General features: G+C 35.7%; 4 protein-coding genes and 1 non-coding gene across 8 annotated transcripts; 3 read left to right on the forward strand and 2 right to left on the reverse strand.

Moving 5' to 3' along the window:
* Nucleotides 1–29: 29 nt before the first annotated feature.
* Nucleotides 30–3,709, reverse strand: LOC130985537 (protein GID8 homolog). 3 transcript variants are annotated; one of them, XM_057908558.1, is made up of 6 exons: nucleotides 3,390–3,709; nucleotides 2,718–2,877; nucleotides 2,505–2,611; nucleotides 1,100–1,231; nucleotides 749–905; nucleotides 30–292 (listed from the first exon to the last, which is right to left on the reverse strand). In XM_057908558.1, the coding sequence occupies exons 1-6, from the start codon at nucleotides 3,390–3,392 to the stop codon at nucleotides 171–173; spliced, it is 681 nt and encodes a 226-aa protein (XP_057764541.1). In that variant the 5' UTR covers nucleotides 3,393–3,709; the 3' UTR covers nucleotides 30–170. The 3 variants fall into 3 exon arrangements, with proteins under 3 accessions (XP_057764541.1, XP_057764542.1, XP_057764543.1); XM_057908559.1 differs by having other exon boundaries at nucleotides 2,505–2,608; nucleotides 3,390–3,666; XM_057908560.1 differs by having other exon boundaries at nucleotides 3,340–3,657.
* A 4,762-nt stretch (nucleotides 3,710–8,471) lies between these two features.
* Nucleotides 8,472–15,943, forward strand: LOC130985539 (helicase-like transcription factor CHR28). Of its 2 annotated transcripts, none has more exons than XM_057908561.1 (12): nucleotides 8,472–8,926; nucleotides 9,920–9,962; nucleotides 10,180–10,644; nucleotides 10,826–11,925; nucleotides 12,021–12,089; nucleotides 12,624–12,701; nucleotides 12,779–13,649; nucleotides 14,003–14,133; nucleotides 14,226–14,447; nucleotides 14,565–15,176; nucleotides 15,257–15,466; nucleotides 15,561–15,943. In XM_057908561.1, the coding sequence occupies exons 1-12, from the start codon at nucleotides 8,786–8,788 to the stop codon at nucleotides 15,666–15,668; spliced, it is 4,050 nt and encodes a 1,349-aa protein (XP_057764544.1). In that variant the 5' UTR covers nucleotides 8,472–8,785; the 3' UTR covers nucleotides 15,669–15,943. The 2 variants fall into 2 exon arrangements, with proteins under 2 accessions (XP_057764544.1, XP_057764545.1); XM_057908562.1 differs by having other exon boundaries at nucleotides 8,785–8,926; nucleotides 9,920–9,966.
* A 1,383-nt stretch (nucleotides 15,944–17,326) lies between these two features.
* Nucleotides 17,327–17,398, forward strand: TRNAQ-CUG (transfer RNA glutamine (anticodon CUG)). Its single transcript has one exon. It is a non-coding gene; the product is annotated as a tRNA-Gln (tRNA).
* A 255-nt stretch (nucleotides 17,399–17,653) lies between these two features.
* On the reverse strand, nucleotides 17,654–18,765 carry LOC130985541 (caffeoylshikimate esterase). The gene is given in 2 exon segments (XM_057908564.1): nucleotides 17,654–17,806; nucleotides 17,809–18,765. Coding segments are annotated over 2 exon segments (942 nt in total). The 5' UTR covers nucleotides 18,674–18,765; the 3' UTR covers nucleotides 17,654–17,729.
* A 5,329-nt stretch (nucleotides 18,766–24,094) lies between these two features.
* On the forward strand, nucleotides 24,095–27,437 carry LOC130985540 (serine carboxypeptidase-like 31). The gene is made up of 10 exons (XM_057908563.1): nucleotides 24,095–25,186; nucleotides 25,330–25,437; nucleotides 25,593–25,688; nucleotides 25,756–25,848; nucleotides 25,911–25,996; nucleotides 26,092–26,370; nucleotides 26,446–26,579; nucleotides 26,665–26,760; nucleotides 26,846–26,951; nucleotides 27,090–27,437. The coding sequence occupies exons 1-10, from the start codon at nucleotides 24,901–24,903 to the stop codon at nucleotides 27,243–27,245; spliced, it is 1,440 nt and encodes a 479-aa protein (XP_057764546.1). The 5' UTR covers nucleotides 24,095–24,900; the 3' UTR covers nucleotides 27,246–27,437.
* The last annotated feature ends 305 nt before the right edge of the window (nucleotides 27,438–27,742 follow it).

Below are 27,742 nucleotides of genomic sequence, written 5' to 3' on the forward strand. Positions count from 1 at the left end.
GTTTAGCCTTTTAGCCATAACAGAGCACACACAGAGAACATGATTTCTTTTATCTATTTTTTTTCATAATAAAGTAAATAAAATTTGATTTCACAGATACAACTAGTTTGAGAGAGAATAGTATATTACACAAGTAGAAGCAAGGGCACTAAATCTAGCAGAATGACAAGTCAAAGAGAAGGATCCTCGAGTGTTGCAGTAGATAAATCATTAATTCGAGGATAAGAAGCCTTTTCATCCAGCTGATTCTGAGCCCCCATCAGCATTTTCAATAAGCTCGGAAGCTTTGGATCTGTCACGCAGTATAACCAAAGATTAACTAAAATACTTGTTCATGCAATGCAGCAACAATTTCAAGCTTCACCACTAAATTTACCACTTCACATAGTTATAGTGTGGAAAAACACAAGAGAATACCAACTAAAAGTATCTACCATATTGTTGAAGTGGTGGACAATTTAGGGAGAAAAGTTACTAGATTTCCTATTCAATGACTAGATTCTCATAATCTTGCCCAAGTTCTTGCTTGGCTAGTTTTAAATTGAAACAACAAGAAAAGGTTCCAGCTCCAGTGTTATTCATAATTCAAAAGAATCTACTAAAGAATCCTTATGTGGTGGTTCAAGGCTGATACATCATAGCTTATGTTGATTAACAGCTAAAAATGTATTGTGTTGAAATGACAAGAAAGCCAAGTGGAGCTGTATTAATTCTTTGAGGTCTTTTCTCAAGTGTAAAGGGTACTAACCTTTTTCATGGCTTTGGCTAGTGAGGATGGCTGCATTAACCTCACTGGCAGTCTTGAGGCGCTGTGATATATCTAGCAACTCACCGACGGGGCAATTGCTGACATCTTCAAATGCAAGCAGTGCAACAGTCCTCTCCAACTCTTCTAAGAAACATTGCTGAAATTAAAGATATTAGTAGAATCAAAATTCCAAATGACAGAGATATCACTACGCTGAACAAACATTCTACTGATACAGAGCAAGCAAGCTTGAGGAAAGAGGACTATTTAGCATGAAACAGACGCACCAATCATATTCCCTAATGAATGAAGATTAATGGCAGAACAGACAAAATGTAATCTGAATATTACATTTTCTTCCCCTCTTGGAGCAAGTTCTTCTTGAGCAAACTCCAAAGCCTCTTCGATCTTCCCATTGCGGATTAGTTCTATCAACCTTTGTTGTTGGAGATGGAAAAAGAGTTGGGGGTTTGTGTCCAATATCTGCAACGGGGCCCAAGAAATCAGATTGTATAGCTTTGATATGAAGCCTAGAAATCCAAGCCATTAAATTTATTTATTGCATATGAAGACATATATCTTTCAGAACTGAATGGAAATTGAGATACATGATACAAGCTGATTTACTAATTCATGAAATCCCTATTGACAACCCATATTGCTTGTAAGTTGCAGAAAATTCAAAAAGCAGAGCAGAAGAAGATCACAAGTGCAAGTAAAGGAAATTCTGCAGCATCCCTCAATAGCTATTAACACTTTTTTCTATGCTGCTCTGTAGTCAAGCATGCTAAATGTACAGCCACATAGAATGAATCAATAATATATGTAAAATAGATGTTTATCCACCCAGTTAATTTTAATATTCAGCTCAAAGGGAATTAGGGAATGTCCACAATGTGCTCTCGGCAAAGAACATTGCCCATTAATATAAAGTATAAACAGATCAACAAAAGAGTCCTTCTCATAGTTATCATGCAATTGGAAAAGAGGTGTTATCAGTGTTACATCACAGCTCAAAGTAACCCGAGGGAGGGTTCAAATGGCATATGAAGTACGACACAATCTAGTATCGCCAAGAGCTTTATCCTCAAACATCAAACACCAATATGAATGTGATAACTAAAAGTTACTACAATCTAGCTTTTGCTACTATTGGTAAGCAATTTTCCATATTGATGAACATCTAGAGCAAGAAAAAAGGTAGTACCCATTATTCCAAAACTTCAAAAAAGTTCTTGTTAGTGTGAACGGGGAAGGCAGAATTAAACTTATATACAAGATGGTCAAAAGCTAGCACCCTATCATAGTCTCATACTCCAATTATAAATTTATGGTGTTTGATTTGATAAGATCTAGCACTACCGTCTCATCCTATGCATCTTGCTCACTATCTCATTCCAACATTTTGAGGCAAAACAATTTATTTAAATCATTACAAGTTTATAAACTAAGCTAAGTAAGCAAGAGAAGGAATCAAGATAAAAATTAATGTAAAGACTCTTAAGAGGCCCAACAAAGTACAGCATAGTTTTTCTTAACTGCATAATTTGTGGTACTGTGAGAGCTTTCAAATAGTATCACACAGCAAGGAAATACCATTACTAGCTCATATATTGTATACGTTTTCCTATTCTGCATTTCAGATTCACAATGACATCAAATACCAACTAGCAAAAGAAGCCAGAAATCCAGATCACCATTGAATCACATTGTTTCCTTCTACGAACAACTAAGCAACAAGGAAAAGTTATCTCACCTCAGGGTTCAAATCATTAACTTTTTCAATCGCGTCCTCCACATTACCACTCTGTACTGCCTTCTTTACTGCCATACGATCAGTGATAGTTGCAAGATCTATATCTGCTATTTTCCAATAAGGAATTGCAGGTAGTATAGATAGGACATAGTAACAAATAGACATCCAAACAATCTAACAAAAATATTAACTCAGAAATAATCAAATGGATACGTTCTGTCCCGGACTCTAGTTGGAATCTTTCTGCAGCCTCAACATAACCCTCAGTAACCAGAAAATTCATCACCAATTTATTCATATCCTCTTTCCTGATCTTAACGCTGTTGAGCCTCTTTTCCCATTCTTGCCTAGTTATAACCTTTTTCGACGAGGCCTGTAAGAGCAAACCAATCTTCATAAAACTAAGCATTGCCACCAAAAAATAAATATAAATATAAAATACTTAATTTCCAATTAGTACAAAAACAGAATCAATGATACAGTGAACAACCACTCAATTGGCCCGACTAAAGAATGATATCCTCGATCATTCTCGAGAATAATTCGCAGTGTAGACCAATTGCCCACCAAAAATCGAAGCCTTTGAGCATCCATTAAATAAATTCAACAAAAACCGAGAAGAAACTAAAAGAGTGGAAATTTAAAATGCCCAGAAATTTTTAAAAGGTAATAAGAGCACACCAAGAATTTGGGAACATATTCCAAATCGATAGACATTCATATTCGAGTCAACTAACAAAACATATCCAAAAACCCAGTAAAAATTATGATCTCGTGAAAGAGAAAAACAATGATTTTATCGACTAGGGGGAAAGTTAAGACTGTAAATAAGAACCAGAAATTTGGATTTGGCGCAGCGAGGTTGGAATTGGGAGGTGAATTTACCATTGCTAGATTTCAGCGCGTTGGTGGAGATGAAATAACAGAATGATTGCAGCAATGTCCGCAGCAACGTACAAATTAGTGCCAAGACTCGCAACTTATTCTTTGATTACTCTTTAAAATACACTGTAAGATTTCTTGAGGAACACCAAAAGAAAATTCAAGAAAAAAGAAAAGGAAAAAGAAAAATAAAGATCATTTTTCTACATTTATTTTGTTGGGAAGCCTGTAGATTGTATTTTCCTTCTGAAAAAAAGAAAACAGTGATTTTATTTTGACCTTCTCAAAAAAGAGTTCGTGTTCCAGTTCTCCTAAAAATAGCTTAGATAAATTTAATGGGTTTTTGTATTTTTATTTTTAGTGACATTTATGTATGAATTAATACACACATTTGTGCGACACACTACTGCGATATTTAAAATTCTATAATTATTAGGTATAATGATATTATAGTTATCAAATAATTCAAATATTTTATAAATAATATTGAAAATTAATGATTAGGTATAATGTTATCAAATAATTCAAATATTTTATAAATAATATTGAAAAATACAAATTAAAATTACGTTTAACTTTAAAAAAATATTTATGTGTTGTATTTATATAATCTATCAAATCTCTCAACTTCTACGCGAATATGTATTATAAAATATTTTTATCATGGTGTGAGGTCTATTTAAAGTATCTAAATAAATTAATGACACTATATAATTTATTATTATTATTATTATTATTATTATTATTATTATTATTATTATTATTATTATTATTATTATTATTATTATTATTATTATTATTATTATTATTATTATTATTATTATTATCTTCAAAGGTATAATTTTTAATCTTCATCATATTTGGGGAAAACTTTTGTTTTCTTTCCTAAAATTATAGAAAAAACATATCATTCATGTTGAAGGAACAAAGTTAAATGGATAATTTTTTATATATTTTAAAAGTAATGGGTATTCCTTTTTCTTCATGTTGAAGGAACAAAGTTAAATGGATAATTTTTTATATATTTTAAAAGTAATGGGTATTCCTTTTTCTAACAAATTGAAATGGTATTAATATAAAATTAAATATCTAAAATTATTTAATCTCATAACCCAAGCTAATTAGCCCAAAAACAATATAGTAATTTTTTAAGAATTTCTAATTCTTTTAAAATATTTGCGCTTCTTCTTCTTCTAATTTAATTCTTACTAGTATGTGCCCGCTCGTGCGATGCACGACCATCATCGAAATTGAACGATAATTTAAATAAATAAATAAAAATGTTAAACATAATATATATATATATATATATATATATATAAGTAAATATAAACATAAATGATCTCAATAAAAAATAAATTATTCACAATATAATCTCAATAAAAATATCAATCTGAAAACATTCGAATTTTCAATTATTGAAATTGCAATTAATTGATAATGTGTATAAATTTATAAATAAATAAATTATGAAATATCAAAAGCAAGTATAGATGATAATGAGTATCATTATGGATCATATAATATTCTAAGATGTACAAAACTATTTATTTACATATAGTATAACTGTAGTTTAATATAGTTTTCGAATGCATATTTATGAGGTCATTTTGTTTATGCTCAAATTTTAAAATAAAGTTACAATGTATACATTTTTTTTTCAATTGGAAAGTGAAAAAATAAAGGGTTTAACATGAGATATGTGTCGTTCATTTTCCAAAATAAAATGTATACAATTTCAGTAAATTTAAATAAATGTGCTACTAAAAAATTAAACTCTTCAATTTACTTTTATTTTTTATTTTTAAAGAAAATCGATAATGGTTCTCTAATTACTGATTTTCCAATGAGTAATTTTGAAGCTTAAAAATTCGATTTTTGAGATATACTATTTATCTACAAATTTATATTAATATAAAGTTGACCTTTAAAAAAATATTTTTAAGCTAAAGATTTCTAAAATGAACAAATATAAGTTTCATCATTGTAATTGCATTAAACTGATATAATAAAAATATAAATAGTAAAATATAAAAAATACTGATCTATAGTAAAAACATAAAAAATAAAATAAAAAAATATGGAAAAAGGAATGAAAGAACCGTGAATTTTAAAAAATGAGAAATGAGAGAGGAGATGATAGAGGAGAGAAGAGAGAGGAGAGAGAAAAAAAATTTTTGGTGACTTTAAACTATAATAACTTATTGGTTTTAAATTTATTTTTTATAATTTTTACATCAAATTAAAGATATCGTCATTATCTTTAATTTAACATCCATATTGAATATTTTTTTATAAAATAAAGTTGATGAATTTAAAAGAAAATCAAATTGAATAAATATATTTGAATAGTGTTTTCTAAGTAATTAATATATTTTGTTGAATTAGTGTGAACGTGTGAAATGAGTTAGTGGTGTTAATAATTTTTTTTAACCTTCATATTAAAAGTATTATCAAAATTGCCATTCAAATCAATTTCAAATTGATTTGAAATCAATTTCTAATTGAAAACTGCTGTTTTAATATAGTATAGATGTTCTTTAGGTTTTCTTTTGTAAATTTTAGAAAAATCAAAAGTTAGAACGTGTTTGTGAGCAGTTCTTCAACTAAAAAATGCACCCCAAACGCATTTTGAGATGCGATTTGCATCATGGTTCGACAATATGTTTGGAGATGCGTAACTCACAGAGTAAGACGATTTATGCTTGTATGGAATGTTATCGACTTACTACTTTTTATTCATATTTGAAATATTTACAATTGCATATTTATGTCCTTTTACCTCGGTATATAAGTAGACATATAGTGTATTGTAGATCACGAAAGATCATATGATTTGATTAACCTTTATGAGATATAGATAATATTCCATTCGTTCACTAATTTTTGATCCGTCCATCAATTATTGACCCATTTAATTTTTGGTAATTTTATTCATAATTTAAACCCTTGGTACTATCTCTTATTTATAGAACTTATCATTGATAGACCCAATCAATTTGAAACTACAATAAAGGCGATACTCTTATTCCACCCAACTAAATTAATTGATTTTAAAATAGAATAAAGGTGAGACCCTCATTTCACTCCTAACATACTCAAGATGAAAGGAGTAAATCACAACTGCAATAATTTGAGGACAAACTATTGGGATAGTTTGAATATTTTTCCCACATAATCCTCAAACTGAGAAGGTCTGAATCGTATTTTGACTTGGTGCAACACTCTGTTTAAGACGTTGATATTCCACACTTTTTTGCCCATTGATACTAATCAAACACCTTGCCTTCCATGATGAATGCGACTATCCCGACTCTTTGGTAGTCAGGGGTTTCGTAGTAATCAAAATACTCTTGAACATGAAAAATCCACCTATGTAGATTGGTTCCATCACATCAAGAGAAATACTTCTTCCGTCCCACTTATATTGGCACACTTGTCTTTTTTATTTGTCTCACTTATATTGATATTTTCAAAAAATAGTATGTGATCCCTACCTTCTCTAAACACGTTAAACAAATGGTCCCCACCCACTTTACACTCTTAACTCCTTATTCTTAATCTTTGTGCCCAAAGTAAAAGTGTCAATATAAGTGGGACGGAGGGAGTATAATTTTATGGTGACAACCGTGGGGTTATTGTTGTATCGTGATTTGTTATTACATTTTCTGAATAATAGAGACCACACTATATCTTCCTACATTGTTTTCACTAATTGCATCGTAAAATTCCTCATCATCTTCTTCAGTTACTCCATGGGGTTGTGCATGCTCTGGTTCTTCTGCTGGTGCACCACAATTTGCCTATCAAACTGCTCCTGCAGTAAGGTCAAATTCCTTACTCTCGGCCTTTTCTTGCATTCTCGTCCGTCATATCTGGACTCTCAATGAGAGCACCAGTTGATATAAACGAATAACAAATTTTACGCCTTTTAAGTGCGCCAACTCCTTGTGAACAAAGGTTTAGTTTTTATCTATTATGATAAGCGAAGCAACAAGTGCAACACATTTATACATACATTCCACAAAAACTTAAGAAAGAAATTATCAAATATAAATGAAGCGTAGAAGGTATGACTCTAACAATGAAATGAAATCAATATTATAGAAAGTAATAAGCTGACTCAATAACAAAATATTCTAACATCTTTTAGTTCAAGCTTTTGATAACATGGTAATCGGCGTATCAAATCAGTGAAACTTTTATTGCGCTTTGGTCAATCCACTCGCACTTCATGCAATTTTGGTTCAATCATTTTATCAAACATCCGTTGCTCATTCTTGTTTAGAGGCTTGTATTATACGTTATTCAATGTGATATGATGAATTTAATAAGTTTTACCAATTTTATCCTAATGGATTCCGAATAGGCGTGAGATGCACTCTTGTATGGTCAAAGTATGGACATGATTTAAGCCCTAACTAGAGTTTAACCAAATTCTAATTGGAGTTTAATTAAATTGTATTTATGGAGTAATGGATTGAATTAATAATCTCAATCAATTCCCTAATTGACCACTAATTATCTCATAATTAGCCTCTTAATTATCTCATAATTGAAATTACAAAAAAAAAAATCCTTAATCATTAATTATAATTAATCAGTGCGTAAATTTTTGCTAAGATTTAGGAAGAGCTAAAGGAGAATGTCTAGAGTTTCTCCTAACACCTATAGAGTTATTTAACATAGGAGATTTTATAGATCCAATGCTAAATTTTGTAGAGTGCATTATGAAAGACAGGAGGATGAAATTAACAAGGCAGAGATTCCAAATTGATTTGCAAGGACTAAAAATTTAAACATGTGAAGTGAATTTGATTTGTTGATGGTAAGTTTTGTAATTAAATAAAGTTTCCTTCAATAACAAGGCAATGAATGATTTAAAAAAGCATGCATGTGACGCAAGAAGCCGGTGACTTTCCCCTTCCTAACGGGAAAAAAGACAAAGCGGCGTACGTTAAAACTTTAGAATAAGATAGGTTTAAAGCTTAAAAATTAAAATCACGACACCAATAAAATTAATTTTTAAATATTGCGGAGCAGATTAGTCAGAAGTATACTCCAATAAGGAAATTCAAAGTCCTTAACCTACGCCCCCCCTTTTTAATCCCGCTGCGCGCATTAGAAATCAAAATCTTCTTCAACCTACGCCCTCGCTGCAGTTGCAGCCCTTTTCATCTTTAAGTCTTTCAAAAATCTGAAATTCTGCTTAAATCTTCGTAGCAATTTCGCTGAATTTTCTGGTTGGCAATCGATTGGCATCTTCTATTGACTCCCGCTGTAGAAATACGTTGACGCTGGTGCATGCCCGTGCGCCCCATAATAGGAGTTGGAATTTACTTCTTTTTGGTGGGAAAATTAGGGTTTGATTGTTTTGGTCGATAAGGGTGGAAATTGAGATGATGAAGGCGGACGCTGAGGGGGGATCGTCTGGGATTATGGATGAGATGTTTAGCGCGGACGATGAGTGCGACGACGTTTACATCGATTTCGACTCTTTCTGGAGAGTCATGGGTGCGCCGCCCGCTTCGCCTTCGCAGGTTATCTTTCATAATTTTTTTGTGGTTCGTTGGTCAATTTCTACTTGCATAATTGGAATTGCTAACTGTGAAGTGTATTTATTGAATGGATTGGAAGTAGACGTTGGTGATCACTTGCTGTTTTCCTTCATTTAATAGATTATTGCTCCTAAACACTTGCTATTTGGAGCAGTGGGTGATATGGCGGTCCATTGTCCATGAATTACTGTGTAATTGACTTTATGCAAGTTCATTCACTCCGGATTAATCTGTTTTGACTTATTTCTTGTATTTCGTCAAGTGTGTTAGAAGGAGTTTGGCGTTATGTTTGATGATGTGAATTATATGCAACTGCATGTCTAATATTTCTATACAAGAGTATTTATGCATATCATGTATTAATCTGATTGTGCGGCAGAATTTATCGCACCAGTGTCTCAACCACCTGAAATTGAGATTAACTTAGCTGGAACTTCCACGAGTTCTTAAACTCATGAGAAAATCCTTTCTTTTTTCTGAATTTAAATTTACCAGGTAATGTGAAAGAAGCCATTTCGGTCAGTTTGAGTTCTGTCATCTTCATACAAAGGACAATTCTCCTCGTAATAGTTTGTAGAAGTGGACGACATTTACTAATTTGAGATATAGAATTACTTCACTTTGCCTGGTCTTTCACTATGTGCAGAATGCCATTATGCATGGATATTGAAATGAGGAAAATAAAAAAGATGAAAGCATCAGTTCTTTGGTTAATTAAGTGCCTGCAGTGTAATTGCTATCAAGTCTCCCTCTTTGTAAACAAATAATGAAGTGGTTTGTGACATCATTACACATTAATTCATCCCATGTTTCATCTCTGTTCTCTCTCTTGTATCTTCTCGATGCTCCCTGTTAGAGTGCTTGTCTGCTTCTACAATCTAGATTAAATTATAATCTTCAATTCTCTGTTGAAGATTTGCTTCACTGTTATAACCTTTTAGGTGATTCGTGATTCCGTTTGTTGTTAATTTGCAGGGTAATATAGTGGAAGATCTATCTTCTATTGATGTCCCACAAGGTTGGTAAGCAGTCTTTTAGCTTTGTGATTTTGTTTTTTCTTTCTGGGAAATTTGTTTGCACTGTTCATATTAGACCGATCTTTCTGGGTATATTTTGGAAATTTGGGCGTGTTGTTTTATTGAGATTATACATTTGGTTCTAAAGCGAAATGATGATGATCAACTGCACCTTGCAATAAATACCTTATTTTCCAAGTACAATTTTATGTCTGATAGGTGTTCCGAATTCAAATGATATATTCTTGTCAAAAGCTGAGATACCAGGATCTGGTGTACTATCACCCTCACACAACTCTGAAGCCTCAGATTCTAGGACTGGAAGTTCAGATGGCATCTCCGAATCTGTAGGGACTTCTTCTGCCATTGTGGGCGCTGGTACTCGAGAACCTTCTTCGCAGTTCGGTATTGTTGAGCACAGCTGCTCTAGAACTGTCTCTGACAGTATATCTGTTCAAGAAAATGGCCTATCTTATAGTTGTATGGTTGGTGGTCCCCAGACTCCATCATCATACAGCCAAAATGATGGTGGCAGAGCTCTATCTGGGATGTCCAACCATAGTGACCCATTGTGTTTGTATGGTACCAGTCATGTTACTCATGATGGAGGGTCTTCTGCTGATATTGACATGAACCATGATAAGGACCTGATTGGATGCTCTAGGCTTGATTTTCATTTTGAAAGTAAGTTTTGGCTTAATGCTTCATTCTAGTGTTTTTCTTCTGTTTCTGCTGATATTATTAATTTTCAAACATCAAGAATATATTTTGAATGTTTTTGTTAGAAAAAGTTACTAGGTTTTGATATTGTTTGTAGATAGCACAAGACACTTATGAAAAACTAACCATCATACTTATGCTGCAGACATGGAGGATGCCTCAGTTATTGATGGAGATAGGATTTCTCTGGACGTTTCCCATACTGAGTCCAGTTCTTGTGAAATTAATACAGCGGACATTCCAGTTTTTATTCCTGAAAATGGTGGCATGCACCTTTTCGGCTCAGATGATCCATCCTATGCTTCTCTTAGTTCTGGTTTTCAGTCCTTAGCTTGTGATGGAGGTAGGATGGTCAATACTATGGATGAAGGAGAAAATTATAGTGGCGACTTCGTTTCTGTAATGCCTTATGTGGATGTGCCTGGTTCTCACTTCGGACACCACACACCTGAATGTGGGAGTGGTAGCAGTGTTTCCTTAAATGGCCAAGTTGGATTTAGCTATTGCAGTGACATGAGTACATTGCAGGAAGAGTCAAAAAATATTCCTCATGATTCTTTATCATGCATCTTCAGTAAGCCAGGAGGTGATATCAAGGTCAAGAAAAATGTGGAGTCATTTACATCTAATAAGTTCCTTTCTACAGCATCTGAAGTAATTGACATAGTCCGTAGGAAATATCATGGGGGTGAGAGTAAGCTGCCCTCAAAAGGTATAAAATGGTCTTCATCTGATTCCTTCTCTTCGATTTCTTGTGAGGACTATGTTTCCTGCAAAAAGGATGTAAAAGAGGGCATACTTTTGAAGAGCGATTTCCTTCCTCGGGGCATGGTTGATCAGACTAACACCCAAAAATTAGCTATTGGTGCTTGTGATGGTAATTCTGCTCTTCTCGCGTCATGTCAACCAGGCATGTGGCCATTGGCTTCAGTTAAGGCAGAAATGAATTGTCAAAAGACGGAAAATGAGGTCTCAGAGTTCAACGGTTTTTATCTTCCTAACATCAGTTACCAAAGGGTTCAAAGTAACATGGTAGAGCTTATAAATCTCGATGATGACCCCGATGTTTGTATTCTTGAGGATATGAGTACACCACCAGCAGCCTCAAATCCTGTTAGATTAAATGGAAAGTTGTTTGCTGCTTCGCAATATTCTTCATCGACAGACCCTGTTGAGCAGATGGCCTTGGGACATTCAAGGCTTAGACCAAATGATGAACGGGTTATTTTTCGAGTTGCTGTGCAGGTGATTCTATAATCCATGCCTTTCCTATGATGAAAGTTCATAGTTTCACATTTTTTTGGATAATTGACTATGGAGAAGCTTTTCACATGTTACAGGATCTTGCTCAGCCAAAATCAGAAGCTATTCCACCTGATGGATTGGCTGTGACTCTACTGAAGCACCAGGTATGAAGTTCTCTACTTGGTTTTTTGGCTCTTCCAGGGATAGAGACACACCTGACAAGTTTAGATTCATGAGGAGTAGTGATTTTGGTGAATGGGGGGACTTGTGAGAGATGATGTTGCCCTGAATTTTTAAGACTCTGTTTTTACTTTGTATTGTCATCCTTCCTGCAATTAAATTCTTGTTAATACTCTTTACTAGTTTATAATGAGTTCTCTTCATCCACGGATGCCAATTGCTATCATCCACTGCGCTACCTAGATGGCAATTTGTGCTTATTGTTGTATGAACATAAAAGGTTTTGGGTTTATTGATCTTTTTAACAACATTGAAATTTAGCTTCAATGAACACCTGTTATCGTTTATGTGTAGCTTAATTAGCATATTTATAATTATTTGAGACATTTGTTTGTGAAATATATTGCTCTATGATTCACTTTATGTTTATTCTCGAATGGATAGCTTTTCATTGTCCAAGCGTGTACTCTTAAATAGTTTGCTGAATCCCTACTGACTCTGGTTGAGTTTCTGGGCAGCGAATTGCTTTATCCTGGATGGTTAACAAAGAGACGAAAGGTGCGTGTTGTTCTGGTGGGATTCTTGCGGATGATCAGGTTGCCTTTATGGTCTTTTCTTTCTAGAGGATATGTAATCAATCATAGGCATTAATGTCTTATTTCCATTATGGCAGGGACTTGGGAAGACAGTGTCAACTATTGCATTGATATTAAAAGAGAGGTCACCTTCTTCTAAAGCACCGATAGCTAATATGGGACAATGTCAAATGAAGATGTGTGATGTGGACGAGGACAATGGAGCTCCTGAAAATTACTATGTGGAGGATACTCGTGAGAATGGTGGTACGACTAACCTACAAACCAAGGGCAGACCACCTGCTGGGACCCTTATTGTATGTCCAACAAGTGTTCTCCGGCAATGGTCTGAAGAGTTGCATAATAAAGTGACTAGGGAAGCTGATCTTTCTGTTCTAGTCTACCATGGAAGCAGCCGCATCAAGGATCCTCTTGAGCTTGCTAAGTATGATGTGGTGATTACAACATATGCTATTGTTAGCATGGAGGTGCCAAAGCAGCCTGTTGTTGATGAGAAAGATGATCAATTCCGTTCCCCTTTCAAAGGATACTCATCTAATAAAAAGAGGAAGTTAGTTGAAACTGCATCCTCTAAGAAGTCTGCTAGGAGTAAGAAGAGTAAGAAACAAATCGACAATGAATTATTTGAAATTATTTCTGGCCCTCTTGCCAAGGTTGGATGGTATAGGGTTGTATTGGATGAGGCTCAAACCATCAAAAACCACAGAACTCAAGTAGCTAGGGCTTGCTGGGGACTTCGTGCTAAGCGTAGGTGGTGCTTATCTGGGACACCAATTCAGAATGCAATAGATGATCTTTATAGCTACTTTAGATTTCTCAGGCACGAACCGTATGCTACTTTTAAGACTTTCTGTGAGCATATTAAGTCACCAATTCATAGGAATCCAAGGGTTGGGTACAAAAAACTGCAAGCAGTGCTGAAGACTATCATGCTGCGTCGGACGAAAGGTAAGAAAATCTCTATCCTCTAACTGCTCTTTCACGAGTCATGGAAGGAGGTCAAGTGTGCTTTAAACTTGCAAAATTTATTTCATTTAGTTTTCTTGGGCACTCTCTATTATCTCACCTTCTGCAATGAAGCTGAACAAGCTTAGCATGCGTAAGTTTATATTTTCAGGTTAAATTAGAAGAGAATTCTGCCCTTTTTTTTCTTGTTGTGCAGTTGAATTCGAAAACATAGGATTAGAAATGCAGTGGCCCAGATAGGCTTTCCGGTTCTACTGAAATGTGGAAAATTTCCACTTGAATGAATAAGCATCTCTCTGGAGCTTAATGTTGTTTTAATGGTAACTTTGATCCAGGTACTTATATTGATGGACAACCAATTATTGATCTTCCACCGAAAACTATAGAATTGAAAAGGATTGATTTCTCCATGGAGGAGCGCGATTTCTATTGCAGACTCGAGGCTAATTCACAGGCCCAATTTGCAGTACGTTAACAATACTGTCAAATATAATTTTGTATACACGTATCTTTGGTAATTTTTTATAACTCCTTGACCTCTGTTGCTGTTCTTGGCAGGAATATGCAAAAGCAGGGACGGTCAAACAGAACTATGTGAATATATTATTAATGCTTCTGCGGCTTCGACAGGCTTGTGACCACCCTCTTCTTGTTAGGGGGTTCAGTTCTACTTCACAGATGACCTCCTCCATTGAGATGGCTAAGAATTTTCCCCTGGAGAAAAACATCTTCCTTCTGAATTGTTTGGAAGGCTCTTTGGCAATTTGTGGGATATGCAGTGTAAGTATAAAGATTTGTCATCAGCTCTTTTGCTTTAAGTGTTGCTATTGGAAGTCTTTGAGTTGTACTGCAGAGGACATGTTTTGTATGAATCTTAATACTGCGGATATGTTTCAGGATCCACCTGAAGATGCTGTAGTAACTGTCTGTGGCCATGTCTTTTGCAACCAGTGCATTTGTGAGCATATGATTGGTGATGACACCCAATGTCCCAACAAGAATTGCAAAATTCGTCTGACTTCGTCACACATATTTTCTAGTACCACACTACGGGATGCTATATCAAATAACCCAAATCCAGAAAATAACCACACATTCAAGTGCTCTGATTCTGAGCTTGCTAAAGTTTCGGAGTCTTGCTCTTCAAGCTATCCAGAAGGTTCTTCCAAAATTAAAGCTGCTCTGGAGCTCTTGAAGTCTTTGTCTAAGCCACATGATCCTGCCTTAACATTGAGTTCTTTAGAACCTAATGAAGGATGTTGCGGTTCAGATTTGTTGCATGGTTGTGATTCAGTGGGAAAGAATGGAACTCCAGACATAAAACAGATTTCTCAGAGTTCTGGTCAGGTTGCGGGGGAGAAGGCAATTGTGTTTTCCCAGTGGACAAGGATGTTGGATTTGCTTGAGGATTATTTGAAAAGTTCATCCATTCAATACCGCAGACTTGACGGAACAATGCCTATTTCTGCCAGAGACAAGGCAGTGAAAGATTTTAAAAGTCTTCCCCAGGTTTTCACTCTTTTGGCATGCTATCTATTAGTTTAGTTTTTTGCAAGTTTCAAGTGATGTATTCTCAAACTTTGTGCTAGGTTTCTGTCATGATAATGTCTTTGAAAGCTGCTAGTCTTGGATTGAACATGGTGGCTGCTTGCCACGTCATCCTCCTGGACCTCTGGTGGAATCCAACGACTGAAGATCAAGCTATAGATAGAGCACATCGTATCGGGCAGACACGCCCTGTTTCAGTTTATCGGCTGACTGTGAAGGACACAGTAGAAGATCGCATTTTGGCCTTGCAGGTACCTCCTTTATTTGGAATAATATCATCCGCTTTATGTAATTCAAGCATTCCTTGGGCGATGTTGTGATTCTGTGGACTCTGATATTATTCAGGAAAGGAAGAGAGAGATGGTTGCATCTGCCTTCGGTGAGGACGAGACTGGTGGTCGACAAACTCGGCTCACTGTGGAAGATTTGAAGTATCTATTCAGGGTTGATTAAGACTTTTCTGACTAGGGTTATTCTTTCCATATTCTTTCACATGCTAACAATTTACAGCATTTTTTGAAGCTTGATAGCTAGCATTCACTGGAAATGATTAGCCTTAGAATACAGCATAGATTTTTGGCAACAGATTTGCAGTACATGTATACAGAGGCAAATCACTTGTTTTCTCCTTCTGTATAGCTTTTATAGAGTTCCGTGACATAAACAAAACAAATATAGTGATCATCGCATCTTCAGTTTATATATATATTTCCTACTTGTTGGTATCATTGCAACTTACCCTGTTGCTCACCTCGCCTTGTAGTTGGTATTTATGCTTGTAAATGGCTTGAGTTGCTAACATAACTTGTTTTTCTAGTAATATCAGTTTTACTTAAACTGAGTAAATTGTTTAATCAAGAAAAACAAAAATAATGTTTACCTTATAATTCGCATCCGCATGTGTTAATGTTTTTCTTTTTTGGGTTAATAGCCGATAAGACATCCCAAATTTCTTGCACACACTTTTAAAATTAGCTCCAGATACATGACTTTTGATTATTGTAAAGCACCGGCGAGAATTCCGGCTATTTAAGATGGATACGGGACTTTATTTATATGGTGGCAAAATGCGTGGCATTACACGTGTCATAAAAAATAAAAAACGACATCGTTTTTATTCCTCTCATTCACGCCTTAAAAAAATTGTCTCTCTCTCCTTCCTCAAAACTTCACCAGCACCGCCGACCAATGGAAGAACGGCGAATTACCGCCGCGCCGGAGTTGCGGGAATCGAGAGAGGAAAACAGAGAGAGGGAAGGAAAGGGAGGTGGTTGACTCAGAGAGAGAGAGAGAGAGAGAGAGAGAGAGTCAACGACTGTGGTTCTGGATTTGGGAATTTTACAGAGGCGGCGTCGATTGTGGGGGATGGAAGATCGACGACGTCGATTGCAGAGGCGGATTCGATTGTGAGGGATGGAAGACCGACGACGCCGATTGCAGAGGCGGCGTCGATTGTGGGGGATGGAAGATCTAGGGCTCGGTGGTCATCGGGAACTGAAGATCTAGGGCTCGATTCTGTACCATTATTTTCTGGCTCATGCTCCAATTTCAGGTTGAATTTTATGGCTAAATTTTCAAATCTGTATGTAGAGATGGGAAATTGGGGTTTTCTTGCATTTCTATTGTGAACTCTTGGATTCATATGGGCGATCTGCTACAAGATTAACATGAAGTCCCATTTGGAGAAAAAGTTGAAACAGTGAAATCCAGCAATTGGTGTCATCATAGTCGACGGCCTAAGCAGAAAAAGCTTCTTCCGCCACGACTACATCGTCCACTGGCAGCAAAGTTTTTTTTTTCTTTTTTTCTTTTTTTAATTTAAAAGATCTTACAAAACGACGTCGTTTTACTACATCTCCGGTGTGTCCACGTTTGCAAAGTCCGGGAGCCACGTCAACACCGATCAAGGTGGTGGTCAACGCGTGTGCAATTTACAATTAAATCAAAAGTTCATGTATTCTGAAGTTAATTTTAAAGGTGATGTGCAATATGCAAATTCGGTGATAGTTCGTGTATTTTTCGGCTATTAAGCCTTCTTTTTTTGGATATGTATACGTATGAGACAGTGTTGACAAGCTTTATAAAATTTTTAATACATTCTATACCAACATGGTCCCATGGTCTAGTGGTTAGGACATTGGACTCTGAATCCAGTAACCCGAGTTCAAGTCTCGGTGGGACCTTTTATTTTTTTCCTTTTTTTCATATGGATCTATTTCTTCTTCTTTTTTTGAGGGAGGATCCATTTCTTCTTTATTATTTTGAGCTTTTCTTGATTCATATGATATGATCTCCATTCTTTTTTTGAGCTTTTCTTGATTCATACGATCCATTCTTCTTCTTCACGGAGCTTCTGTTATTTTTCTAGTTTATGATTCTGGAAGTATAGATTTTTTATTTTGTATGTTGTGGAAGTGGAAGAAGTAGATGAGATCTTGTTTGAAGACGAGAAACACATAAAAGTAGAGAATGAATGTAGATTGTTGGAATACATTACATGATCGAGTATAGAATTCAATCACATCTGTGGTTCAACCAAGTGATAATATCAGCTCGAACAGCCGCAATATTTTCATCAGTTTCCCCAAAGAATGCATCATCCCCTCATAAATCTTGATGCTCTTGTCCTTGCTCCTCGCCGATTCATACAGCTCTCTGCTCACATCCGGATCTGTTACCACGTCAGCATCCCCATGCATCACCACAAGCGGAATCTCAACATCCCTCAATCGCCCACTCACGTATTCCGTAACCCTAATCAGCTCCACCACCGTCCCCAATCTCGGCTTCCCTCTATACCTCATCGGGTTCATCGCCGCGATTATCTTCTTCTCCGCCACCTTCACCGATTTATCCAGCAGATCCACCGTCGGCACGATCGCCAGCGTCGGCGCGAACCTCGCCACCGCCGTCAGGATCTCCGGAATCGGCCATTTGGGCTTCACCTTGTCCGAGATCTTGCACATGGGCGCCATCAAGATGGCGCCTTTGAAGAACTCGGGCCTCTTGAAATGCATCAGCAAGCAGATGGCGCCGCCCATGGACTCGCCGTACAGGAATTTAGGGGTTTTCTGGAAAATTGGATCTTGGGCTGAAACGAAGTCAAAGAAGGAGAGAGAGTCGTGGACGACGACATCGACGTTTGGGACGTAGGCTTTGAGGCCTTGGGAGCGGCCGTGGCCGTGGAGGTCGAGGGCGAAGCAGGCGAATCCGTTCTGGGCGAGGAAGATTGGGGTGGCCTGAAAGGTCCAGCTGATGTCATTGCCATAGCCGTGGACCATACAGATGATGCCGCGTGGAGGGCGGCCGGATTCGATTGGCTGCCAGGATTTGGTGAATAGGGTTAGGCCACTGGGTGCTGCGTAGTACAAGTTGCTTGATTTGATGCCCTGCTCTTTGTAGTACTCGTCTTCTGGAGTTTCTCCCCAGTAATGGCTTACAACCTTTTCTTCCTCCATCTCTCTCTCTCTCTCTCTCTTTCTCTGCTCTTTTTTTATTTGACTTTTTCTTATGTATGTTTGGAGTTACTTGCTAGAAAGTTCTGGTTGGTGGAGACTCACCAAGAGTAATGTGGTGGCAAAGAGCTTAGGGTCAGGGGCGGAGCTAGGGGTGGGGCAGGAGTACTCCCTCCTTCCCACTCCAAATGTCCAATTTTTTATTTTGGGTTGTCCCACTCCAAATATCTCATTGTTTTATGGCAATATACTATATCTCTATACTCAATATTTAAATAATTTTTAACAACCCACTTTATCTACTTTATACTCACTTTATCTACTTTATACACATTTCTTAATTTCCGTGCCCAAAAGAAAGGAGACATTTGGAGCGGGATGGAGGTAGTAGTAGGTATATTTTCGTAATTTTAGTTTTAAAATAAAATAATATGATTTTATCTTCTTACAATTTTTGTGAGGCCCAAACGACGTTGTTTCGTACAGTTTTAATTAAAAAATTCTTTAAATAAGCAAGGGATGTATCCTGTATTTGCACCATATTTTTCAATATTTAGTATAATTTTATTGCAAACTATTTTCGTAACATGAATATTACGTGGAGAATTAATCCACAAAATTTCCAAGTCAACAATCCGACGATCAGAAAAATTTGCGAGGGACGAAATTGCAAAAATTGAAAAGATGGTGATTTAATTTGTCATATTTTAAAAGTCACATTAAAATTGTTAATTTGAAATAGTTCATGATTTTATTTGCCAAAATCTCAAGTTTTATCCATCTTGATTTTTTGAAGTTGTTTTGTATGAACGGAATGTATTTTTGTAATTTAAAAGATATTTATACTTGTGTTAATGATTATTATTTATCTTTAATTTAGTTTTAATTTATTTATTATTTTTTAAATTTAATTATTATTTTTATTTTTTTTTAAAATGGACCCCTCCGCCCCTGGTTATGAGGCTTTCATTGACTGCGTGCTTCAATCATGGATAAATATTACTCCCTCCGTCCACTAATTCAAGGCATTCTTTCCTTTTTGGGACGTCCACCAACTTAAGGCCTATCCATTTTTAGTAAGTTTTTATTTATATTTAATTGGTGGGTCCCAAAACAATACACTTTTTCTCCACTCAACTAATAAACAATACATTAATTGTGGGTCCATTTCTCCACTCAACTAATAAAAATACACTTTTTCTTAAAACCCGTGTTTTGCTCCTTAGGTCATGAATTAGTGGACGGAGGGAGTATCAAACTGTCAATGATTTTGCTTTCATTTCTTCATGTATTGTTTAGTCATAGCTCCTATGTTTCTAGGCTTTGTCATCTTATGTAGTTCCAACTTATCAGAAATCAAGGGACTTGAGAGCTTGATCAAGAATATTTGGCTGGTTTTTCACCTTGACAATAAATAAACCATCCCTTCCAGAGGTAGGCAATCAAATTAATAAACAAAGTTTGGAGAAGTTGAATACGTCTGTTTATAAAGAAGATTGTAGTCTAGAAGAATATTGACAAATACAATTAGTTTAATCTTGATATATATGATAGGGTGCCTCTAAGAATATTTTTTTTCCAACTTCTATTTTAATAATAAATCAATTTATAATTTTAAAGGATCTCGTTATAATACACGAAAAAAAAGAGCACACCACCACATTTTTGTAAAAAAAAAAAATACCACATTCGTCTCACAGAAACATGAACAATTTGAATAAAAAATTTAAAAAAAATTATTAACCTTTTCAAATTAAAAAAATTATTAAAAAACTACAATGTGAATAAAATAACAAAATTAATTAAATCTGATGAGGAGTAAAATATGTACCATCGTTGTGCACAACAGGACCGAGATATTTCTATTTATTCTTATTATTATTACTACTATTATGATTATTTTAAATATTTGGTGCAGATCTGACTTGACAGAATTGGCTTGGCTTCCCGCCTTGGCAAAGCTCGGCTCCGCTCTCCAGCGAAGGCCCTTGCTAGCTCTGAGCTCCCGCTTCCAAGATACAGAGCAGTATAAAGGGGGCTTGGACCTCTATTGCTTGGACTGGTGGGCTTTACTAGTCAATAGGCCCAAATGTTAGGTTTACTTGAACACTTATAAATAGGCCTTCATTATTAGATTAGGGGCCTTTTCACTCTCTTCTTCATTCTTGAACTACGTATATGTAATCACCCACGAAATATAGTGAAACTCGAGCAATCCCGTGGACGTAGATCATTTATGATCGAACCACGTATATCTGGTATCGTTTATTGCTTTTATCTATTTTTTAATATAGGAATTATTTCTAAACTCATCAAAATCCTTTTTAAATTTGAACTGATTTTTTTAAATAAATCAAAATTTTAAAATATATAACCTTTTCTTTGTTTGGACAAATCTCGTCCAAATAGCACTACTCTTTTTAAAATCTCTAATGATGGTTTTTTATTTTGGGAGCTAGAAGTTTCATCCATTGGAGGCACCCTTAAAATAGTAAATGTCACAATTTACATTTAAATGTACATCACACTTTAATATTCTCTCTGGTGTTTGGTTTGCATGTTACTTTCCGCGACTTTCTCTACCAACAAGCTCCCGTTGCTATCTTCCTCTGCGGACAAGCCTTCGTTGAGCTCATTGTTCAAACAATTCTCCTTGATTCCGGACATGGCCTCGCATTCCGACTCAAAAGATTCACTCTTACCATCACTCACACTGATGGAAATATTGTTTCCTCTTACGTCGACCTTGTTGTTTCATTTACGTGTGCCTTTTTTTTTAAAAAAAAAAAAAATAAATACAGTGTGTTTACACATAAGCTTTCAATTGCATAGGTAAATTGAAGCCTGAAATCGATGGTCGAACCATTAATTTGAACCCATTTAAAAGATGAGGAACTGAGTATTAACGATGCTAATGTGAGGACATGACATAAAAGTGGCATGAGGTGAGAACAAGATTTAGGCGAGAGCAAGATGTGATCAGAAATGTTTTAGAGGGTGTTTGGCTGAGCTTATAAGCTCTTTGAAATAAGCTTAGCCAAACACCCTCTTAATTGTATTTTATTTGTTTTTCGATGACTCAGGGTATTTGGGAAGCAAAAAGCTTATTTGCTGCTGGAGGGTCTTAATAAACAGTGAAAAACAAACTTCGTCAAACTAGGTGTGTTGCTTTTGATTATTTGATCATGATTTTTAGTTTTATTCTTGGGCTACTATTCGATTGTAAGTATGGGTTGAAAGGTTGTTAGAATTGGAGGGGATATTTTGACTTACTTTTTCTTGTTTCTCCTACTTTTCTTGGAAAGTGTTATTTATGGGGCAATGTTTTCCTTCAAAATCCAGAAAATCTCATGCTGTGGAAGGAGATAAGATGATGTATTGAGAATCAGGCTATTCAACAAACATGATTGGTTAGTCATGAATAAGCCACGTGACATCCTCAAATATATTATTCCTTGATGCATATGCTCATAAATCTATCCTTTTCTACCACTAACAAGCCTACAAATTCATCCATGAATAAGAATAAAGGATAAAGCAATAGCAAGAACACCTTCCCACTTTTGACTCAGACTATAAATCAATTTATACTTTTATATATACACAGAAAATTAACTGGATAAAATTATACATGCTCTCTCTGCAATCAAGTTTCACAAACTCCAATTCTTTTATAGAAGTGATTAGTCATATCGATTCATCTCGTGTGATCATAGTCTACTGTGTCCTAGGTGGAGTTGTATGATAGTCTACTATCAATTTTTGGCCTAATCAAAGCACTAGCAAAGTCAAATTTGATCTTAAAATTGTTGGCCTCTGCTTCTTTATCTTCACTTCCGTAAATATTTTGCTTAGTTTATTATGTCTTCCAAAGTTATACAGCAATGGCGTGGGGTTGCACCATCTTTTCAAGTCAGATATTCATCATATATCAGCTTTTTAATTCTTAAAGTTTGGTTTCAATGTTTGTGAGTCTAGCTAACATATTCTCTATTCTATAACACCACTTATAACTATGGTAGAATAAATGATGAATGATCAATGGAACTTCTTTTCCAACTAATGCTATATGGTTGACTTGAGAAAAAAGGACCTTAGTTGGAGTGTAGTGCCACCTTTCTAATATTTTACTCTCTCACTCTCTCTCTAATTGTTGCCTAGATGGTGAAATTCTAGGCTTCTGGTTTATAATTTGCAATAAGAAAAGATGACAGCAAATTACTCATTTTATTTGCTTCTTGAAGCAAATCACAAGATAGCTCTTTCTGTAAAGAACTTTATACGATATCCCACTTGACGGCTGCATAGGTTTATAATCAAGATAAAAGTCTCAAAGTTTGTCCCAAAAAGAGCTATATCTTCCCTTTCGGCTAACTTGATGATGAAGGGGGAATGCTCAACTCATTACATTTCTGTCTCCTAATCTGACATCAACTATTCTTAATCTCTCTCTTTTCCTCACTACAACACATGGTTATTCATGATATGTCTGCACGACACAGATAGTGGCTTAATGTTTCTTGGCAAAAATTAATAATTATCTTTGTGCTGATTAGTTTATCATGCTTATTGATGTGTACACCACAAGCTAGAAATATTAAATTTCATGCATTCATGCACTACTTTGTGGACTCACAGAGTGTAGTTAATTGAATATATACATTTTCTTGAATTAGATTGTGGAATTGTTTTGTGGTTCTGAGCTAAGACCCAAGAATATGCTCCACTAAATCAGAGGCTTTATGCTGCAAGACGATGATAGCTAGCATGTTTGGAACCGACGTGAAAACTCATTTTGCTATGCACTTTTGGAACAGTGTAAGTAGAAGTTGCCTATGACAGTGCTAAACTGACATTTCAGTGTATCACCACTACTAGATTGAACCCAAGTTCTTAGTGCTCTCTATATTTTAAGAAACTTATGCAGATTACCTTTTTGTTTGTTTTATGGAAATTTCTTTGAAATGAATTGTCCAAGTAACCTACTAATGATGCACTTCTATGTCAGGCCACTATCTATATGTGAAATTTATGCTAAATTTCAGATATAGAGCGGGTTAATTTACTGTTATATATATTATAGTATTGTATAGTTTCCTGTATAAATTGCACTTGTGTAATTTAGATGAATATATTTATTTGTTAGAGATGATTTCCTTCTCATTTTCAACTAATTGAAGTTGAAATCCAACTCATGGTCCACATCCAAGTTGGGTGTTGCAATCATACATCTTCCATCACCTTGATTATCAGAAGATAAAGCCACAGACAATAAGGTTCGCCACAATCCTCTTTTCTTCCTTTCTTTCTTTCTTGTGATGATGAGATTCCAAAAGAATAGGGTCAACTTTTATCTGCACACTGCACACATACCACCAATTGAGAATATATACCCAAATATCATTTCACTTGCCACTTTGATGAAAAAAAAAAAGCATAGAAAAAACGATTACGTGGTCAAATATATGGGAAAAACAGTGCATGCTGCAAAAATTCGTCCCCGTTCAAATCTGATCCTCTTGTTCACTTTGTAATAGTAGCTTGATGTCACTGCAAAGTTTGTACCTTGATTTGAATGATGATGTCATCATCCCAGCAAAAGAATGGTTATGAGGCTTTCATTGACTGCGCGTGCTTCAATCATGGATAAATATTATCAAACTGTCAATGATTTTGCTTTCATTTCTTCATGTATTGTTTAGTCATAGCTCCTATGTTTCTAGGCTTTGTCATCTTATGTAGTTCCAACTTATCAGAAATCAAGGGACTTGAGAGCTTGATCAAGAATATTTGGCTGGTTTTTCACCTTGACAATAAATAAACCATCCCTTCCACATGTAGGCAATCAAATTAATAAACAAAGTTTAGAGAAGTTGAATACGTCTGTTTATAAAGAAGATTGTAGTCTAGAAGAATATTTACAAATACAATTAGTTTAATCTTGATATATATCCACGTGAAGTTGATCCAACAACCCACATGTGACATGTAAATGGAGGCTCCACTCTAAGTTCAGCTATGTAATAAGCTGCCTAAATTCATGTGAGAGGCCATAAAGTTGCTGACGATTAAAAATATACTGTGTGCCACAGAGAATATCTCACTTAAGACAATGTGACCACTCTCTCATTGTTTGTTAAACACCAGTGATCCTCTAAGTATAAATAAACACGCCCGGTTTGGCATATTTTATCTACATAACCATCTCTGGATTGGTAGTTGGTATCTCAATGGATATCGCTCTAAAAGTGGTGTTTGTCCTCTCTCTAAGTTTGGTTTCTTTGAAACCATTAGTCGATGCCAGATATTGGCAGTGGTCTACTGAAATAAAACCGGATTCTTCAGCAGCCGTTGAGGATCTTGTCACCACTCTTCCTGGCCAACCTAGTGTAGATTTCCAACATTATGCTGGCTATGTCACAGTCAATCAAAACAACGGAAGGGCACTCTTTTACTGGTTTTACGAAGCCACCAATCTCGCTGATCAAAAGCCTTTAGTGCTCTGGCTAAACGGAGGTAACATAATTAATTCTCTCATAATGTCATATGTTATACAAAATCTTGAGCTCATTTTATGGGATGTATCTACTTGATGCACATTTTTCATCTGTCCTTGTACATAAATTTGCTGATGATCTCGTGTTGTGTATATGTTCTAGGTCCCGGCTGTTCTTCCGTGGGATATGGAGCAACACAAGAAATCGGGCCTTTCTTTGTGGACAACGATGGGCGTGGCTTGAAATTGAATCCTTTCTCATGGAACACAGGTTTGATTTTTGTTTTGTTTTATTTTATTTTCTCCATCATATAGCAAGAATTAAGAGAGATATTCTTATCAGATATAAAGCAGTTGAAAGTGGATATTATAGTATTTTAAAATATATAGGGATGGATTGAAAATGTATCCTGTTTGATGTTACAGAAGCCAACTTATTGTTCCTGGAATCTCCAATTGGTGTGGGCTTTTCATACTCAAACACTAGTGGTGATTATGATAGGCTGGGAGATGACTTTACAGGTAAACTCTACTGTTATATTTTTACTGTAAATCTGGTCCACATTTATAACAAATTTTATGTTGCCAGCAAATGATGCATATGCTTTCCTCCACAACTGGTTCCTCAAGTTCCCATCATATCAAAATCGAATATTTTACATTGCCGGAGAGAGCTATGCAGGTATACTAATTCTCAACTGCCATCTCTGTAAAAATCTGGTCTCATCTCATGTGTTTGATCAGGGAAGTATGTTCCTGAGCTGGCTGAGATCATTCATGACAAGAACTCAGATCCCTCTTCCTTATTCATTGATCTCAGAGGCATACTGGTATTTAATCTTTTGAAATTAATCTCTGCAATTCACACACACACACACACACACAAAAGAATTCATGGTGAATGAGGTGGCTTCGTTGTTGGTAGCTTGGCAATCCGGAGACGCACGACGCGGAGGACTGGAGAGGCATGGTGGACTACGCGTGGAGCCACGCTGTGGTCTCGGACGAGACCTACAAGACCATTGTGAAGTCGTGCGATTTTTACAGCGATGACACGTTGAACAACAGCGACTGCTACGCCGCCTGGGACGAGCTGCTCAGCCAGTACGATGAAATAGATATTTACAGCCTTTACACATCTGTGTGCATCGCCAACTCGTCTGCTTCTTCAACTCTGCTCGCGGCCAGGAGGTCATCCAAGATGGTAATGAACTAGCTAACAAGCTATTTTGTGTTTCAACTATGCAGACAAAATGATGTTAATCACGTGTGTGTGCAGATGCCGAGGATGATGGGTGGTTACGACCCGTGTTTGGACGACTACGCCAAGTTCTACTACAATCAAGGCGAGGTTCAGAAGGCCCTCCATGTCTCTGATGGAACAACCACCCTCAAGAAGTGGAGCATATGCAAGTAAACTTTCAATTTTTTCTCGTTTTTTTCATTACTTTAATTTCATGTTAAACGCTAGATATTCACGTGATGCTGGGTGCTGCAGTATGACTGTGTTTGATAACTGGTCCGACACGAAGAAATCCGTGCTTCCGATATACAAGAAGCTCATAGCTGCTGGGCTCCGGATATGGGTGTACAGGTAGAGATGGATGGTTTGCTCGAGTGTGAAGAGTTGATTGAGTTAGCTAGAACTAATGCTGAGAATTTTTCTTTTTGATGGTTAGTGGAGATACTGATGGCAGAGTGCCTGTTCTGTCGACGAGGTACAGCTTGAGCTCGTTAGGGCTGCCGATCAAGAGGGCGTGGCGGCCTTGGTACCACCAGAAACAGGTAAGATCAATGTTCGTTATCCCGGAATGAAGGGGGCGAAAATTTCATTAAATTATCTTAATAATATGTTATTCTCATTTGTAGTGATTTATTTATTATTCTCATTTGTCGCGAAAAATAATGGTTTATGATTTGTAGGTTGGTGGATGGGTGCAAGAATACAATGGGCTGACATTCGCCACATTTAGAGGGGCGGGGCATGCTGTGCCCATATTCAAACCCAGCGACTCCCTTGCTTTCTTTGCCTCCTTTCTTGCAGGGGAATCTCCACCTTCCCAGAGATGGGCTAATTGAATGTTTTCCTACTTCATCAATATATATATATTCAATCGACAGATTCTCATCTCTATTTTCTGGTCTTAGAAGGTTGATCATCAAGTGCTGCCTGCTTCTTGTAGGAAAACACTTATATTATATGATACTCGTGTAATAATCAATTGATAAATCTATCTATACCTATTATAAAAGAGCCTTCTTTTACAAAAATTGATTTGCCTATTATATTCCTCATATATACTTAATTAAGGTTAATTGTGTAATTTAATATATTATATAATAAATCTCAAAATATAGTATAGTTTATGTTCCACATAAGATACTATTCTTTATTACGTAAATTTAATAATTTAGAATTAAAAAATGAAGGATTACTAAACAATTTTATTAATTTTTTATACTAAATTTAGATAATTTTTTTAGATTTTATATTAACCATGAAAGAATATTTTTTTTTAATTTTTTGATATTAATTAATTACTATATATTGTGAAATTTAATACAATTATTCAACT

This window comes from Salvia miltiorrhiza, chromosome 5 (genome assembly GCF_028751815.1).
Source record: "Salvia miltiorrhiza cultivar Shanhuang (shh) chromosome 5, IMPLAD_Smil_shh, whole genome shotgun sequence".
In the NCBI taxonomy this organism is placed as follows: Eukaryota; Viridiplantae; Streptophyta; class Magnoliopsida; order Lamiales; family Lamiaceae; genus Salvia; species Salvia miltiorrhiza.